The 19,756-nt window shown below is 32.9% G+C and overlaps 1 protein-coding gene and 1 long non-coding RNA gene across 3 annotated transcripts in view; one reads left to right on the top strand and one right to left on the bottom strand.

The window, feature by feature from the left end:
• LOC136025374 (uncharacterized) overlaps nt 1–19,756 on the top strand; it is a 110,331-nt gene that overhangs the window by 30,559 nt on the left and 60,016 nt on the right. The gene's annotated exons all lie outside the window — the stretch shown is intronic.
• The window catches only part of LOC136025369 (uncharacterized), a 51,031-nt gene that overhangs the window by 17,828 nt on the left and 13,447 nt on the right, over nt 1–19,756 (bottom strand). Inside the window, exon 2 of the mRNA XM_065701331.1 lies at nt 934–993. Coding sequence (XP_065557403.1) covers nt 934–993 — 60 coding nt within the window. The remainder of the gene's footprint in view (nt 1–933; nt 994–19,756) is intronic.

Here is a 19,756-nt window from a genome sequence, read left to right as displayed (position 1 = left end):
ATATATTCCTTGTCGAAATAAAGTTATATGGTTAATTTTTAAAGTCACATACAAAACATACCTATAAAATTTTTACATTTTTAAATCGAAAAAATCCATTCTGGACGCGGAAGTAAGCTCATTCCAAGTTCGACGCAAACGCTAATCCGGGCTGCAGCGGTAGCTCCCAACCTAGTAAGAGACGATCAAACCCCATAGTAAAAACTAAAATAACCCATAACTATTAAAAATAGAGTCGGATCAAAACAAAAATTACTCTATTAGAACGGTCTAGTCCGAAAACCTTGTATATAAATTTTGACGTCTCTCGGCTTGAAAACAAGGAAATTATTTTCGCTTTAAAATCAAGAAAAGTGGCTGTAACCACGATATTTTGTATATATGGTATCTTTTTTTCCTCAGCTAGCTGGGCACTTGAAAATCGTAGAAAGCTGTATCATAGCTCATCTTAAGAAAAATTACTCCATATAGTGTCTTTCGTAATTAAAAATAAAATAGTTTTAAAAAATTTTAAAACTGAATTTTCGTGTACAAGCTTGATGAATGACGTTGTAATAGTATTTTTTACAACCATAAATGGCGTAATAAGTAAACACAATATTTATACACGCTTATCTTTCGAAAAGATAATAATATAAGAAAAACATAATTACAATGATCAATTTTTTACGAAAAACTATTACACTGTAGTGGTAAGTGTTATTTTCGCTATTATAATAAAGAATGAACTCAAGCCCATAGTAACAATTAATCATAAATAGGGACCCTGTAAGTTTCATCTGTAACATGGTTTTAGATACGGCTGAAACCTAGAAAGGAACAAACCATGACACATATAGAACTTAGTTAGCTGCCTCATTCTTGTCTGATATTGAAAGGTAAGTAATGGTAAAGCGTTGGAGGGCAGTAAATAAGAAAAAAATAATACTATACCTTCTATCATTGTCCTACTTCCGAAAATCAAAATGAGAAGAATAAATTTTGATATGTTTGCTGAAAATAGATGAGAATTGTTAATCCAAGATCAAACTACGAGAAAAATAGCTGAGAATCAAGACTTTGTGACCCCCTGAGAGAGGGTAAGACATATTGCATTACATCTTTTTATTCAAAACTAACAGACTTGTATTTATACCTCCACTTATAATTTTTTAACACTTCTTGAGACTTGCTTAAGAGTTTTCTATACATCCCAAAAACCCTTCTCATATTTTCTTAGAAATTGGTCCTTATTCAATTTTATGATTGAGAAATATTTAAGATTCAACAAAGCTCTGTCTTAAGGTTGCTAAACCCTTGAGAGTTTGAAGCTGACCAGACTGTTCTACCTTCTTTATTTAAGCCTTTATGCTTATTTTCTTTTCATTTATTAATGTTTTATTATTTATTTTTCCCTTTATTAAATTCAACTACTTATTTTCCGTAATTTCATAATTTTAACTATTGGATTTTGTGGTTTTTGAATTTTAGTTTTCTTGTTTCTTTATTTTTTTCAGAATTTGTGTTTAAATCTAGTTTTTTTTCAAAAAATATTGTTCTAAATTTTGGTTTTATTCTTAAATTCTTTTTTTCTCTCGGACATTCTTTGTTTTAGTATATTTTGTCCATTCTACCCTATTTCTTTTATTTTTTATTGAATGGGTATGGTAAGACCTTGTCTTAGGGGTGTGGATCCTTTTAGGGCCTGGGGATGACCAGGCATTTTGACTTTCTTTGATTTAAGCCTAGCTCAAATTTCATACCTTGGCCCATTTTTTGTTATTTTTTGATGTGATGGGTATGACAAGAGTCCTTCTTAGGGGTTACTGACCTTTCTAAGGTTTGAGGCTGACCATAATGTTACAATTTCTTAAAGTTAAGCCTTTTTAGTTATATTTTACCATTTATCAATTTTTAATATTTTTTCGTTTATTAAATTTAACTGCTTATTCTCTGTGATTTTATAGCTTCAATAATTGTATTTTTATTTTTCGAGTTTTAGTTTTCTTGTTTTTTTTTCAAAATTGGCATTTAAAATAATGTTGGCTTAGATTAGAAATAAATTCTTTAAGCTTTTCTCTTCAAAAGTTAGTTTTTATATATGTTTTAGCTTTTGCGTTTCATTCTTCCGAATATGTTTTCTTCGTTACATTTTATTCATCTTACCACTCTTTTATTTTTTCGATTAAACATGTATGTTAATCGTTTTCTTAGGGGAGGGACCCTTCTAGGGTCTAGGGCTGATCATTTTTTCGACTTTCTTTGATTGAAGCCTTTTTCTAATTTCTCCCCTTGTGTATATTATTATGTTTTGCATTGTACGGGTATGATCAGAGCCAGTCTTAGGGGCAATTGCCTTTTTGATTTTTGAGTTTCTTTAATTCCTGCTTCGTTGTTCATATTTTACCATCTATTAACTTTTTAACGCTTTGCTTTCCATTTATAAGGCTTTAACTGCTTATTTTCTGTAATTTTATAACTATAATTATTCAGATTTTTTTTAGTTTTTTATTTAAGGTTCTTATTTCTGTATTTTCTTAAAATTTGCGTATAAAAATTAGTTTTTTTCAATAATTAGTGTGTCTAACTATGTTTTTTTTTAATTTCAAATTTTGCATTACATATAATTATCTTTTTTCTATATTTTTACGTTTAGTCACGGCTATACAAAATGGTGTAAAAACGAGCATAAAAGTTTAAATAGAAAATAAAATTGATATCATTACCTTTTGAAGAAAAAACAAATTTTAAATTTTAAATGACTCACAGACCTTGGCCTTTCCCCTTCAATCAATTTCTAAGGGCTTTTAGGATTAAAGGAATTTTTAACTTATGTAAATTAAAACTTTTCTCTTATATTTTACGATTTATCAGCTTTATAATGTTTTGTTTTTCCATTTATTCAGTTTTACTGGCTTATTATCTTAATTTCAAGATTCTAACATTTGGACTTTTTAAGGCAAAGTCCTTATGTCCATGTATTGGGGGCCCCAATCCTTCCAAGGTTTGAGCCTAACCATGATGGTCGACTTTTTGTTTTAAATCACGCTTTTTCGCTTAAATTTCATCATTTATCAGCCTTTAAGGGTTTGACTACATATTTCTGTAGTTTCATAATTTTAACACTCAGATTTTTTGTTCTGTTTTTTTTTTTCTTTTGTTCTCGTTTCCTTATTGTTTCTGAACTGGTATTTAAATAATTTTTTTCAAAAATTAGGTTTTTAAATTTGTTTTTTGATTTCAACTTCTATTTTTTAAATTTTCATCGTTTTTCGATATTGTTATATTTCATCATGGGTATACGGACAATTTTGCATTCTGGGACTCACAACCATAACTTTGCAAGAAATCAGGGGGCCTTCCCCTCACTCTGTTTAAGGGAGCTTTTGGGAATGAGAAGCGTGAAAAACTACTTTATTTTAGCATTTATAATATTTCTGGGGATGAACGGGACATGGTAAGGCTCTGTCTTAGGGGATCTATCCCGTTTAGGGTTTTGAGGGTGACACCATTTTTCAACTTTCTTTAATTTAGGTTTATTTGTTTACATCACTGAAATTTTACTATATTGCCTTTTAAATTTATATATCCATTAGATTCTGTATCAAATAATTCAAACATAGCAAAAAATATCAAGACACTGGTGAATCAGAACATTTCAATTCAAATTTAGAATCAAAAACAAAATACCAATATTATTCTACTCTAACATCTTTCGAACCTTTAACCTATTTCATTCAAGTGAATTTTCACCCTATATATTTCAGACACTGAACTAGAAGCATCATTTTACGTACGATTGATTCGAAAGGGATGGACTTGCGTTCAATTCATAATTACCCCTGGAAAGGGTAGTTATTTATCAAAACAAATAAGGATACATTAACCTTGCATTTGCTCCACCAATTTAGTTTCATTAGAACATCACTGAAAGAAACAAAGAATTATTTTCTAAGGTACATCGACAGCATTGACATTCTCAGACAGCTTCTTCCCTCCGCAAGAGATGAAGAAGTTGAAATTATTGAGGTGCTTCCCCTCAGTACAAGAGATGAAGACATTGAAATTCCCAGGAAGTTCCCTCTTCCAATACAAGAGACAAACACTTTGAAATGAATGAAGATTTCCCCCTTAACAAGTGATAAAGACACTGAAACAAGCAGAGACTCCTCCTCCCCCTTAACAAAGGATGGATTGATGCAAGGAATACTAGCTTTACATAATTTGACAAGAATTAGTATAGATAAACCTTCAGTGATGAAATTCAACAGCCTATTAGACGTAAACTCAAGTACCTTCCAATTAATAGCTGTTACAGTCTAGTAAAAGGTAAATAAAGCGTATTGAAGTACAAACATGTAGTTTCACTTCTTGAGTTTTTTTCCTATTAAACATTTTTAACTTTTTAGATAATATATTTTTTTTACGTAAGATATGTTGAAAATTTTATATTTCTTCACATCAACCTGTCTGTCCACATATTTAAATCAGGTAAAACTTTTTTTTCAAATGCCGAGCTTAACACCCCTTATCAGAATGTTTAATTTTTTAAATCATTATTGGAAATTGGGATAGGCCACCACTTTCATGGTTAATATGGTGAATTCTTCTTTTTTTTCTAAGAGATCTTTCCTGTGGCCGTCAGTAAGAGGGCAATGCTCTCGGAAAAGAAAAACACATTAAGCAATGTATATAAAAAGGAAAATTATAAGCATGCACATTTAAATCTTGGCGAAACCGAGTTCCTGGTATCACCAATTTCTTTAGTCCCTAAAAAAATTCTCAGAAGGACTAATGATGCTCCCTATCCCAGCTTTATATCCTTTTGCCCGTATGCCCGTATATATGTGTTTGTAAGCTTTTATATTGCCTAGAGAAATGATGTCTGCAATAGGAGCACGTTATCCCCTCTAGCACCGATTTTTCAGGCATAGTCTATTCCAAATATATACCCGGTAATCAATAAGGATGAAAAATGTATTTCTTACCTCCTTCAATCATCCTTCGATATTCATCTGAATACTCTTTGAGGATTAAGAAATTTAAGATTAAAAGCAAACTTTTGGAAGCTTCAGGCTGAGAGCTCAATACCTAGAGTTTATATTAATTTAATTTATTGGCTACATCTTAATCTTCACTTGATGGTTTATTTGCACCCTTAGAACCAAAATTGTCTTTTAAGCCACAAAATGGCAAAAATAATCACTAAGCTTTGAAATATGTGCATTTGCTACTTAAGGAGGTCCATAGAAATTTCCATTTCCCTTCTATTTATCTTTTTTCTATTTTTCTAGCACCATTGTTTTTTTGTCAAAAGACTTCATTGTAGGTTAAGAATTTTATCTTTATTGGAAAATGAATCGTATAATTACTTCATTTTAAATTCATTTTCATTCTAGTAAAACTTTCCATTTAAAGTGTGAAAATGGATTTCAAATAACTTAATCAAGAAAGTTCAACAGAAAGCTAGAAAACAAAACGAAAAACTAAACGCCAATCTTCGAAATGTAATAATAAATCAACTAATTTTTGAAAAATCAGTAAAGGAAACGTTTGATGCTTAAAAAAAATTAAACGATAATATCTGAAATAACAATAAATTAAAACGAATTTCGAAAAAATGAAACGTTTATTCTCTAAAAAGAAAGACAAAAAACCATAAAACACTCGTTTTTTATAAAGGTCATTTAAGCACCAGAGTGGCGATGCGCTAAGGGCCGGTCTCAAAGCCACAATGGTCTGCTCCATCCCCACAAGTCAACAATGGTCCCATCCTCGTAAAACCCACTGCACCCGCGTGATACCTCCTAGCGCAACCCCACTCTGGTGCTAAAACCGACCTTTTTAAGAAATAAATGTCTTTTTTTTTAGAATCAAGCGTTTCATTTTTTTATATTTAATAAATTATTTTTAGATTTTTTATTTAAAATAATAGAGCTTAATTTTTTACGACTTTCTGTTAAAAGTTTTGTGATCACGTTTCTTTTAAAGCTTTTCTTAAGCTTTAAGTGAGAAGTTTTACCAGTTAGAAAATAAGTTCAAAGGGAATCTTTAAGAACGTTTATTTTCCAACAACGATGAAATTCTCAACCTACTCGGAGTCTTTTCATAAAAAACAATGGTACTAGAATAAGAAAACAAGAATTCACAGAAGGTAAATAGAGAGCTCTGTGCACCTTTTTAAGCGGCAAAAACACTGTGTTCCTAAATCCAGTGGCTATTTCTGCCATTTTGTGGTGCAAAACGACAGTTTTGGTCCTAATAGTACCAAAAGGCCACCGAGTGAAAATTCTGATATAGCTGATCGATTTAAATTTATCGGAAAACTAGGTATTGCGCTTTCAGCTTAAGAAAATTTGCTTTTAAGCCTAAAATTTCTTAAATCACTCGGAGCGTTCAGATTAAAATCGAAAGATGTTTGAAGGAGGCTAGAATTTTATTTCTAATCCTTTTTTATTCCCAGGGATACATTTGGAATAGAATAGCTTGCAAAATTAGTGCTGAAGGGGATAGCGTGCCTCCTATTACAGACAACATTTCTATGCAAGATAAAACTGGCAACAACATGTATGCAGGCATACGGACACAAAGGTGCAGAGTAGGAGGAGGGAGCATCATGAGCCCCACCAAGAAATTTCTTGGGAATTCAAAAAATTGGGGCTACCAGGAGCTTTGTTTTCACCAAGATTTAAATGGAAATATTTTTTTTTCTTTTTATAGATATTGTTTAATGTGTTCTTCTTATTCTTATATACATGTTTTACTTATAAGCTTTTTATAAGCTTAATGTGTTCTTATTTTCCAAGGAAATCACCCTCTTAATGGAGACATCCCTATAAAAATAATTGAAGAATTTGCTATCTGTGAAACTGGTGAAACCTACCTGGGTTTATCTCGATTTTCAAAAATACTACAAAAAGTTTGAATTTCCGAAAAGGGTGTTAAACTTGACATTTGAAAAGTGGTGAAACCTACCAATTTGAAACTGGTGAAACCTACCTGGGTTTATCCTCGATTTTCAAAAATACTACAAAAAGTTTGAATTTCCGAAAAGGATGTTAAACTTGACATTTGAAAAGTGGTGAAACCTACCAATTTGAAACTGGTGAAACCTACCTGGGTTTATCTCGATTTTCAAAAATACTACAAAAAGTTTGAATTTCCGAAAAGGGTGTTAAACTTGACATTTGAAAAGTGGTGAAACCTACCAATTTGAAACTGGTGAAACCTACCTGGGTTTATCTCGATTTTCAAAAATACTACAAAAAGTTTGAATTTCCGAAAAGGGTGTTAAACTTGACATTTGAAAAGAATCTTATTTGATTTAAATACGCAGGTAGACAGGGCTATTTGAAGAAATATATAAATTTTTAGCACATGTTACAGAAGTGAAGTAAATAATCTAGAAAGTGAAAATTTTTATTAAAAAAAGGCTAAAAAGTGAAACTGCATGTTGTAAAAAAAAGTATTTGCACTCTACTGGACTACAATAACTATTTATTGGCAGGTATCTGAGCTTGCATTTAATATTTCGTGGACTGTAATTACTATAGGCATATGTATTATAACACCTATCACATTATGTAAAGTTAGTAATTCTGGCATCATTTCATATCTTATGGGGGGGGAGGGGAAGAAGCATAAAATAAATGAAAAAAGATAAAATTATGATATACAAAAATCGAAACTAAAAAATATAACTGAAAACGCTTATTTTTGAATAAAAATTAAACACAAATTTTGAAAAACTAAAACTCGAAAAACCAAAATTCCGAGTGACAAAAATATTAAATTAGATATAAAAAATGATAAAAATATGATAAGGTAAATAAAACATAATGAAAAAACCTATTCAAAAGAAAAACGAACGTAATAGCAAAAACAAATTTACAATACTTATTTTTTGTAAATGGAAATTTTTAAACACTAATTTAAAAAAAACAGCTAGTAAACTAAAACTCAAAAGAAAAATACAAGTCTTAAAGTTGTAAAATTACAGAAAATACTTATTTTTAAACGAGCAATAATGGTGTAATTTTCTTTTTCTTTAATTTATGTACTTTTTCAAGAAAATGGCTCCATATTTTGTCGGGAAAGTTGGCATCCTGGGATTTTCTTGCCTATAAAACGATCTATATATGTCAGCAATTATAGAACATATCAAAAATGGAGTAAAGAACAAAAATTGTTCTGTTGAAAGACAAGTGACAGCAAAAATTATAAAGTGCCAAAAATGGAAGTAAAGAAGAAAGGAATATTATCTTTTGAAGAACAACGCCATCACAATCTTCGACACCAACATAATGTGGTGCATAACGCAGTTCAAACCAACAAAGATGCCAAAATCTACGCAGTTGTTGATTAGAAGTCATAGAGACCTTTAAACAAAGGTAACTCATTTGAAGGTTGCTATTTACAACGAGAATCAATATATATAAGCCTACCACATGCCAAGTGCAAGCACCCAGCTTCGAAAATGGCTACAAAGTTGATTTGTTTTTAACTGACATATTGGCATTTTTGGAAACTAAAACAATCTAAAACAACCACACGTTTATGGAACAATTTGTATTTTTCCCAGTGGGGTTGTATCAAACCTATATTGATGCCATGACGTGGCTCTCAAAAGAGGTTCAATAATAGGCTCTGATTGTATGTGGTAAGAACATAAGTGATAATGAAAATTCATATATACACGCCTGGTGCGTAGCCGTGTCAGGGCCTGGCCTCAATATAGGCTCTACACGTTTATTCTTTGAACTAGCACATTGATATTTCTGGCCTAAAAAACGATCTATAAATGTCAGAAGTTTAAAATTATTTTGGAGCCTAAATTTTGGAAGTAAAATATTCATTTGAGTGACGTAATATTCCTTAATTCATTCTAAGAGCATATATATGTCTTATATACCACAGTAGTGGTTTCATTGTTTTTAGTTTCTATGATGCAGGAAAAAATTATATAAGAAACATAAGATTGACAAAAAAAAAATCATTAAATTGGCGCCATATTTATGAGTACATTTCAAGAAAATAAATTTTAACATTTCCACCCAAAGTTAGGCGACAAATACAGTCCGAATGCTTGCGTCAGTGGCAATAGTAAAATCAAAAACAAAAATGAAGAACATAGAAACATCCGATTAGAAAATAAGTGGAGCATGAATTAAAACAAGTCAAAACAAAAGTTAAGAACAAAGGTATATTTGGTTACAGTACGTGCGACAACAAACAGTGGAATGAATTTAAAATGAAAGTGAAGAACGAAGAAATTTGCGGCTAAAATATATGCTACAGCGAGAAAAAAGAAATTTGCGAATAGAAGACAAGCGGCAGCGAGAATTACATGTTCTAGTTAGAAATCAAGCATCAGAGCATAGGAAAAACAGAGTAAAGAACAAAAAATTATACTGTTAGAAGACAAATGACATCACAAGTCAGAAAGAGTCAAAATAAAAGTAAAGAGGAAAGAAATATTACATTAGAAGAAGAACACCTTCACAAACTTTGACGCCAACAACATGTGGTGCATAACCCAATACAACCAAAAATATACAATAAATTATGCAACTCTTGATTAGAAGTCATTGGAACCCTTAAACGTTATATGTATTCTCTGGTGAGCCCTTCATTTTCCCGAGAAAAGAGTAGCAGACAAAGATAACTCATTTGGAGGTTGCGACTTCCAACGAGAATAAATATATACAAGCCTACCATATGCCAAATGTAAGGGCCCAGCTTCAAAATTGGCTACATAGTCTTTTTCTAAGCCAGCATATAGATATTCTTGTGTACTAAAACGTTCAAAAAAGGCCACAAGTCTTAGGAAGAATTTTTATTTTTTCCAGTGTGGTTTTATCGATTTTATGGTGACGTCATAACATCAGGAAGAGGATCACATTGTCTGCAGTAAGAAGGAAAGTGACAGTGAGAATCAATATATACAAGTCTACAACATGCCGAGTGCAACGGCCGAGCATCAAAAGTGACTAAACAGTTTTATTTAACCAAGATATTGACATTTTTGGAAACTAAAACAATCAAAAAAAGCCACAAGTTTAAGAAAGAATTTGTATTTTTACTAGTGGGGCTATATCAAACCTACAGTGACACCATGACGTGCAGCTTAGAAGAGGGTCATGAAGAGGCTCTTACCATTTTCGGCAAGAAGATTAGTGACACTGAGAATTCATATATACACACCTGGCGCGTATTCGTGCCAGGGCCAGGCTCCGGAATCGGCTCCCCAGTTTTTCTCTTAAAACTGGCACATTGACATTTCTGGCCTAAAAAACGATCTATAATTGACAAAAGTGTGACATTATTTTGGAGCCTAAATTCGGAGATAAAATATTTACGTGAGTGATGTAATACCAAAGCAGTGGTTGTATCGTTTTTAGTTTCTCTGATATAGGAAAGAATTAAACAAGAAACATAAGATTGACAAAAAAGCATATAATTGGCGTCATATTAATCAGCTCATTTCAAAAAAAATAAATCATATCATTTTCGCAAAAAGTTAGCAACAAAAAAATACAGTCCGAATACTTACGTCAGTTACAATTGCAACGAACCGAAAACAAAAGTGAAGAACAAAGAAACGTTCGATTTGAAAATAAGTGGGAGCAAAAATTGAAGCAACTCAAAACAAAAGTGAAGAAAGAAATATTTGGTTACAATACGTGTGACAACAAGCAGTAGAATGAATTTGAAATGAAAGTAAAAAACGAAGAAATGTGCGACTAAAAGATGTGCTACAGTGACAGCGAAGAAATATGCAATTAGAAGATAAGTGGCAGCGAGAATGTGAAAAATGGAGTAAAGTAAAAAACATTATGCTGTTAGAAGATAGGTAACATCAAAAGTCAGAGAGTTTAAAATAAAAGTGAATAAGAAAGAAATATTACATTAGAAGAAGAACACAATGATACAAAAAAAAAATGTGTCGAATTCGTCAAATCACACTTCGACGAAAAAAAAATGTAGCGCATACCCCAGGACAAACCTAAAAAACGCATTAAATTATGCAACTGATGATTAGAAGTCGCTGGAACCCTTAAATGTTATATGTATTCCTTGGGGAGCCCCTCATTTTCCCAAGGAAAGAGTAGCAAACAAAGATAATTCATTTGGAGGTTGCTACTTTATACAAGAATAAATATATACAAGTCTTCCAAATGCCGAGTGCCAGCTTCAAAATCAGCTAGATAGTTTTTTTTTTCTAATCCAGCATATTGGCATGTTTGAAAACGATCTAAAAAGGCCACAAGCCTTAGGAAGAATTTGGATTTTTTCCAGTGTTGCTGTATGAAACCTATGGTGACGTCATGATATCGAGAAGAGGCTCACACTGTCTGCGGTAAGAACATAAGTGACAAAGAGAATCAATATATACAAGCCTGCCACGTAGGCTTGCCAGGGCCTGGCTTAGAAATCGGCTACATAGTTTTTTCTTAGAACTGGCAAATTGACATTTCTGGCCTAAAAAACGGTCTAAATTTGTCATAACTTTAAGGGAGAATTAGTGGTGAGGGTTTGAACTTCTGGTTTGAGAGGTTCAAACCCTAGAAAGGTTTTTTATTTCATGACATCAAGAAGAGGCTCACATTGTCTGGGATTAGAAGACAAGCAACAATGATAATCCATAAAAATGTTGAAAAGCCGATAAATGGTAAAATACAAACAAAAACTCCAAAATTAAAGAAAGTTAAACAGTATGTTCAGCTTTAAACCCTAGAAACGTCAGCGCCCCTAAGAGGGACTTTTATCATACCCGTTCGATCCAAAAATAACACAAAATATGCTAAGGTATGAAGTTTTAAAAATCCTTAAATCAAAGGAAGTCGAAAACTGCAGTCAGCCCCAGATCCTAAAATGGCCATCAGCCTTAAGACAAAGACCTATCATAACCGTTCAATCCAAAAAAATAATAAAAATGGGCAAAGAAGAACAAAATAAAACATATATAGAGGAAAAAATAATGTGATAGTAAAAACAAAATCTAAAACAGTAGCAATAAAAAAATTAACATTCTAAACGCCGATTTGGACAAAAAAAAATATAAAACTCGAAAAATATAAATCAGGGTGTTAAAATATTCAAAATTACAGAAAATAAGTTACACTTAATAAACAGAGAAACAAAATGACAAATAGCACATAAATGATAAAATATAAGCATAAAGGTTTAAATTCAAGGAAGTTGAACAGTATGGTCGGCTTCAAACCCTAGAAGGATCAGTGCCATTGAGACTGAGCCGTGTTGCCTCTAAAATTTTTCCATCATAAAATTGAATAAGGACTGATTGTCCAAAAATCATGAGAGGGTTTCTTCTAACGTGAAAGAATGTAATAGTAAAAAAAAAATAGTTGCAGTGTTACGTTTTTTTTTTTGTCTTAAACAAAGCACTAAAGCTTAAAATATCTATGTGACAGAGCTGTTTCCCATTATTGGGTGATCACTAGTTTGATATGTCCAATCCCAAAAAGAAGATAAATAATCCCACACTTTTTGACTAGAAAAACACTAAATTTTATATTTTTATATGTGGAGCTTAAATCCCCTGTTCCTAAATACTCAGTAATACTGAATTTGATTTTTTTAACATCAAATCTTATTTTTGGAAGGATTTTACATATTTGTCCTTGAAAAATAAAAATTTCCTTAAGCGACGTTGACATACACGTCCTGTAAGACTCTTATAACTGGGCATGTATGTAAGGTCATAAACTCAGCTCAAGCAATGAAGTTCAGCCAGACATATATGTTAATACAACCCGTAAGCGCAGATGATAAGCATAGTGTGAAAGAATCTTACTCACAGGTAGAATTTGAATCCTAAACACATAGTTCTAGACTCTAGAACCGGTTAATTAGCTGCAACTTATTGAAGTCATACTTTGTATTTTATGTGCAACCGGGAACTGCCTGGACTTAGAATCGGCATACAAGCATAATTTCATGATGTATATATTGTTTTATAGTCAAAACATCATATGACGAGACTTTTGGGGTTGAAACAACCCCCAAGAACCTAGAAGCAAACTTATCTGATCGAAATTATTAGGTAACTATTTTGTTAAAAATAGTACAAACAACCTATAACAAAGACACCGTGGATGACACACCCACCAGAGCCCTGGTGTAGGGGGTTGTAACTTATGCCCTGGGGACTTACAAGGTGTTTATGGACTGGGTGGTTGTATGAACTTTGGATAGGGCTCATTTGATCAGAAATTGGAGGTTATATTGTTTTTTCAAGAGTCAAAATCGAATTGATGGCAACCAGACATTCATTCACTGTTTATATATAGTATATTCTATTGAAAAAGGTATACAAGTTTGACCTTTACTTTCCAAAAAAGGGTGTTCGGGCCAGCCTTTCAGAGAAGTGTAATAGAAACTTTTAAAGGAGCTAATTCGATCCAAAATTAAAAGTTCTATTACCTTTTTCAAGAATAAAAAGAGATTGGAGGGCAAGTAGCCCTACTCCCATGGTCATTCATTTCTCAAACACATACAGTCAACATTTTTAAAAAGTCATTTCGTCCAGCACAGTAGAATGGTTCAGCAGCTATATCTCTCGGGATACTGGATGTGTCAACTCTCCACAATTTTGCAATTGGCCTATTATGCTTTAAAACTAAACGTTGCTTTAATATATCGAGAACCACCGGGGGTATGAAGCTGAAACTGTAGGGGCTACCTTTATTACTACTTCTGCTCTTAAGATCCAGATAAATCAAAAGAGTGTAAGTGCACCCAGGTTATCAGAAAGCATTGATCGTTTTTTTTTTCAGTTCAACTTGAGGAAGTACAAAATTAAATTAAACAATTCTATTCGTGTCAGGATTAAAAAATTCTTGAAAATTTTCTCCAACATACAAATAGCAAGTGAAACTATGGACTCTTATATAAGAAAGAATGAAAAAAGACAAAGGGTTACCAATAAGAAACTTTAGCAATATATCGGGACCGACTGAGGGTATTAAAATGAAACTTTCGAGGCTACTACTATTACTATTTCCAATCTTACAATATAAATGCATTAAAAAAATGAAGAGTGTAAGTGTATCCAGGTTGTTAAAGAGCACAGATAAAAAAAAATTGGGGAATGACATTAAGTATTATTTTTTAAGTCAGCTTGAGGAGGTATAAAATTAAATTAAACAATACTATTTCTACTAGGATTGAAAATTGTTGAAAAAGTTTCTCCAACATACAAATAGCAAGCGAAACTATGGCTTCTTATAAAAAAAGATTTAAAATATTATGTTATGAAAACGACTATGTCAATGAAAAACGAACAGAAATTGATCCAAAAAACTTTTTCCATAGAACATGTTTTTGAAAGAAAAGTAAAGAGATTCATTTAGCCAAAAATGACCAGAAATAAATCTTAATAATCCTCCAAGTGTAAAACTCGCATAAATCACCATATATGAATAAATAAAACTCAAAACGAACAGAAATTACAATAAATGAACGAGTCCAACTCAGAACTAGCCAAAATTAATATGAGCAGGGCTGACAAACTCCATTCCTTCTCAAGACCAGAACATAATTTGGCCTTAACTGAAAAAAATAACCGTGTATTGGACTGAGTACGGCTAGAAAAGCCCAGGCATTCTTAAGACCAAAACCTAATTTGCACTTTACTAAAAGAATAATACATTTCAAATGTTTCAGTTTTTTTCCTTTAATAAATGAAAACTATTGAAATTTTAAGTGACAAATCTCCGTATATGTATATAAAACAAACATAGTATACTGGTAGTTTTACGATTGGAAGATAATTTGGCTTTATTTTTGATTATTTTTGGCTTAATGGAGCTTTTAAATTTTCTTTGAAAAACCTGTGTTTTTGGAAACAGTGTTTTAAATTAATTATATTAAACGGTACTCGTGAGAGTTTCTTGCTCCAAAAAAAGCTCTATATACAAGAATTTACATTTTTTTTTTTCTTTTCTCTATTCAATAATACACTTCATAAGTGACATAGCCTTACAATGGATTTTTATTAATGAAAAGTTCTTCTGGCTTATGTTTTTTTGATGGACTTCCTTACCTGGACGTCCTAACTTAAAAAAAGTATTCCCAATCTCGAATTTAATTTACAATTTGTGGAAAAACCACCCACAATGAGCGTTATTTGCATTCTTTGTTAAACCATCCTCCTTTTGTGAAGAGAGACGTGGTCAGGCACGTACGCAGAATTTTTGTTCGGGGAGGGCCCAAAACCTTCGAAACAGCAGATATAAAGTATCACTTTTTTTATTTAGTAGCTAAATAAATGCAAAAAGCACGTATATCGAAAACTACATATTAACTTTAATCTGTAATATTGTAGCGGATGGAGGGAAGAAGAATGAAGCCTCAAAAGTACGTTTTAGTCTCAAGTTATGTTCATAGCGATTTAGAACCAATGATTAATCTATTATATCCCACTGAAAGGGAAATTTTAGGGTTAACAGTGCAACATGGATGCTGTGGGGGGAAGTTCTTCTATTGCGAAAATGTCGATTTTAATGAAAAATGATAATTTCCAAAATTGATCCATTAAAAGCTGTACTTTATCCTGGAAAGGGAGGATAAACGCCCTAATATCAAGGATAATTCAATTTTGTTGTGGAAAGCAAACTCTCTTTACGAAAAAAGAAAAACAGTACAATCACTAATTACTTCAAAGAGGGTAAAAAGTTAGACAGAAAATGGCAATACCATTTAAATTATTAATTAAACTATAGAAAAAAGACTGAAAAAGGCAAAACAAATAAAATATGAACCCATCGCCCATTTCTTGGCCATTCCTACAAAAGAGAATAGAAATTATAAAATACCCCCCTCAACCCAATGATAAACTTGAAAAATTTTAGAGAAACGTATTTTTTTATTCCTTTCAAAAACACCAACGGATTGAATGTTCTTTCAATTGCAGGAAAGGTAAATTTTGTAAGATTTAAATTGACAGATTTCTAAATTCTAAGAGTAAAAATGGCGATTTTTTCCTTGCGTTTTCCTTCCATGCTTCTCGATATTCGGATAATTTACTTCGGTTTGACGAGGCAACCTTAATTTCCAGAGCAGATGGCTTACCATAGTTGTTTTTTTTTTTAGAGCGAACCTAAATAAAAAAAAAGAAAAAGTTATTGTTTGAAACAGAGATATTAGTAGTATCCCCTTTTTGAATTCAAGGAGGCGGATAAGGGGTGTGTAAATGCAGCTACTAGCCCGTTAAGATGTTATTATGCACACATGGACAATACTATTGCGCGCGTGTATAGTACACCTGTCTATTACGTCATAGGAGTTGAGGATAACACAATCTTGCATGATTTTACTTCAGATTTCTATGTTGTTATGCTAAAAAAAAACCTATGGGTATATGAAAAACCTTCAGGGAGCCCGCTAAATAAGGATTTCCTCGGGTTTTACCTAACACTTTCTTTAAAAATAAAACCTATGCTAAATCAAGATTTCCTTGTGTATTATGTTTAAAAAAATTCGAGGGTCAGGCCTTCTTTACCCCCAGTATTTCTCTTTAAAAACATCGACGGGGTTGTTTACTTCATGATTTCTTTGAATTTTGTTTAGAAAACCTTCAAGGCTTCCTTACCCCCGCCAAACCTAGATATTCCTTTAAAAAGAATCAGGAGTCTTGTTTAACCCCAGGATTTTCTTTTAAAACCTCCGGGGGCCTTTGTGACTCCAGAATTTCCTTTAAAAACCTTCAAAGGCTTTTTCCCCCAGGATTTCCGTGGGTATTATGTTTAAAATCTACGAAGGACAGGGCGTGTTTGCTTCAGGATTTCTAAGATTGTTATGATTAAAAACCTTCAAACATCCCCACCAAAGCCCCCCACAGGGGCCCGCTAAATGAAAATTTTCTTGAGTGTTATGTTTAAGTACCTACAAGGGCTAGGCCGTCTTTACTTCAGGATTTGTAAGACTGTTCTTTAAAAAACCTACAGGGGGGGTGGCTCCCTCCCAAGCAAGGACTTGATCCTTATATCATCCCAACTATCATCCCAATCAGGAGTCTTGTTTAATCCCAGGGTTTTCTTTTCAAAACCTCCGGGGGCCTTTGTGACTCCAGAATTTCCTTTAAAAACCTTCACAGGCTTTTTTCCCCAGGATTTCCGTGGGTGTTATGTTTAAAAATCTACGAGGGACAGGGCGTGTTTGCTTCAAGATTTCTAAGATTGTTACGATTAAGAACCTTCAAACATCCCCACCAGGGCCCCCCACAGGGGCCCGCTAAATGAAAATTTTCTTGAGTGTTATGTTTAAGTACCTACAAAGGCCAGGCCTTCTTTACTTCAGGATTTGCAAGACTGTTCTTTGAAAAACCTACAGGGGGGCTCCCTCCCAAGCAAGGACTTGATCCTTATATCATCCCAATATATCTGCAATTTCATGCAAGCAAATTTGCAGCCATTTTCTATAAGCAGAGCGGGTAGAGAGACTATTGATTTTATGGGACAATGAATCCCCGTTTTTTCTCGGAAAACAGAAGTGTTATCCGCTATTCTAACGCGGGAACTGTGTAATTTTCTATTGCCTCAAGGGGGATATAAAAACAGCCATTAGAGCGGAATTCTCATCAGTTGTCTATCAGATTCTAAAAGTGACACAAATCAAGACTTTCTAAAATGGATGCCCCTAGAAAGTTGAAGAAAAATTGGGTTTTTGCTTATATGGTGGCGAGTCCTTCTTTCTATAGCCTCCCTGCGATAACTCTTTATATTAGAAAGACACCTAAAACCCATCCCCAACCACTCATAAACAAGTTTTCTACTGATAGAATAATCTTATTTTCTTGCTAAAATTCATCAAAACCACTTTCAAGCAGATCGGTAAAAAAGGCATAAGACGTGTCAAAGCATTAATGGTATAAATTTCTTGTTTTCTATCGGACAGCTGCTATTATGCTGGTGAACCCTTTCTATACTCTTCAACAGTTTAACGTACTATAACTTTCTATACTGAATTAACAGCCAAAACCGACTATCCCACAAAAAAGTTTTATCAATGACAGAATAATATAATTTTTTTTTTTAGCCAAATATACACTTTTCTCATTTGTTCTCTCAAAGCACTTTTTCGCTAATCAAAGCAGCCTGCCAAAAAAAGGTATACCCTATACCCTATACAATATACCCTATACCATATACCCTAGGTTAAAACCTTAATGATGTAAGCCCCAAATTTCTACTGGACAGCTGCTCTTATGATAATTGCTTGAAAGGGGATTCTTGAGAACCGACAAATTTGGATGTTCTGATATGACATGTGAGTAGCAAATTAGAGTGTTGTGATTAAGCCAAATCCGTGATTTTTAAGCCGGGCAATCTAAATTTCAACTACTTCCATTTTAAGCGGTCAATATACATATTATTGCTACTTAATCGTGAAAAAAAGGATGCATATTTTCCTTTAGTATATTACAAAGAGAATAGAAAACACAAGATACTTATGATCAGGGGTCCTCATTAATTCAAAGTCTTCTGGTAAAATATTTCATTTTTTCCCGTATTTACTTTGACGTGCTAGATTATCTGATTAAACTTTTGGTTACTTGAATTCATCACTTTACTTTAAAAACTTTCTTTTGTCCTCGTAGGTCAGGAAAACAAACGATTAATCATCTTAAATTTAATTGAGGACATATTGAAATTAAGTTCAAGCTATTTGGAAAACAAAAAAAGAATTATTACAAGAATTTTAAAGATAAGATTGAGGACTTATGCATGAGCGCTAATAGAAGCCCAAGAACAAAATATGTGTGAAGAACGTTTTCTTTAGTATATTATAGAGAGGATAAAATATTTACGATCTATGATATTCGCTAATTCAAATTTTTATTTTCCCTTACTAAGGTTAAGAAATTGTAAATTCCACTTAGAGCAAAGAGTTACACATCGAATTTTCGAATCTGCGCATTTTTTTTTCTTGGTCCCTTTGAGCTGGATGAGGGTGCGATAGGGGTGAGTTATGTTTTTCACTGCATGAAAAACTAAAATTTTATTTGCTTTTAAGGAAAATTTGAACCAATCCCACCTCCAACGAAATGGGCAAGGATGGGAGCTACAACAATCACCGTACAGCAAAGTTTGGAGACGACTCCTTCAACTTCCAAGCAAAGCGGCGATATTGCGACCACCATCGCCATACACGGGTATAATTTAGGACCCTTTGCCCCCCCCCCACGAAAGAAGCCGCCGAGCTTTCAAAACTTTTAATCCCCATACAAGGTGAGAATAAGAACCCCTCCAGCCCTCCAGCATAAGGAGAATGCCATGCAAGATGCTGATTTTAATGAAAGTGTAAACTCTTTGATATTTCTCATAAAGCTTATTTATTCTGACTAAGACACTTAATGTATATTTAAGCTAATGTTTATTCTCTTTAGTTTACTTTAGGAGCCTTTTTGCCATTCTTTTAGTAATAAGTATTGAACTGAAAATAAGGAATTTTTAATATCATGCATTCTAGTGTTGAAAACTTAGCGTTTTACTATTGCCTCTAAGAAAGAGATTTGGGGATCCTAATCCCAGGACTAATAATGGGGGGAATATCAGGGGGAGACCCTAGGGAAATGGACTTTTCACCATGGTATAATGGTGAAAACTAAAGTTTTATGCGGGATAAGTTTTTCAGTCTACTAGAACACTGAGAGTCCAAGACTAGCCCAAGGTTTACTTACTTTTAAAAACACCCCTATGGTTCAGTACTACTGTTGGGCCCACTCGGTCCTAAAGGAAATGGACTTTTCACC

This window comes from Artemia franciscana, chromosome 3 (genome assembly GCF_032884065.1).
Source record: "Artemia franciscana chromosome 3, ASM3288406v1, whole genome shotgun sequence".
Lineage (NCBI taxonomy): Eukaryota > Metazoa > Arthropoda > Branchiopoda > Anostraca > Artemiidae > Artemia > Artemia franciscana.
Note: the sequence above shows the minus strand (reverse complement) of the source record. Positions and strands in the feature narration are given on the sequence as shown.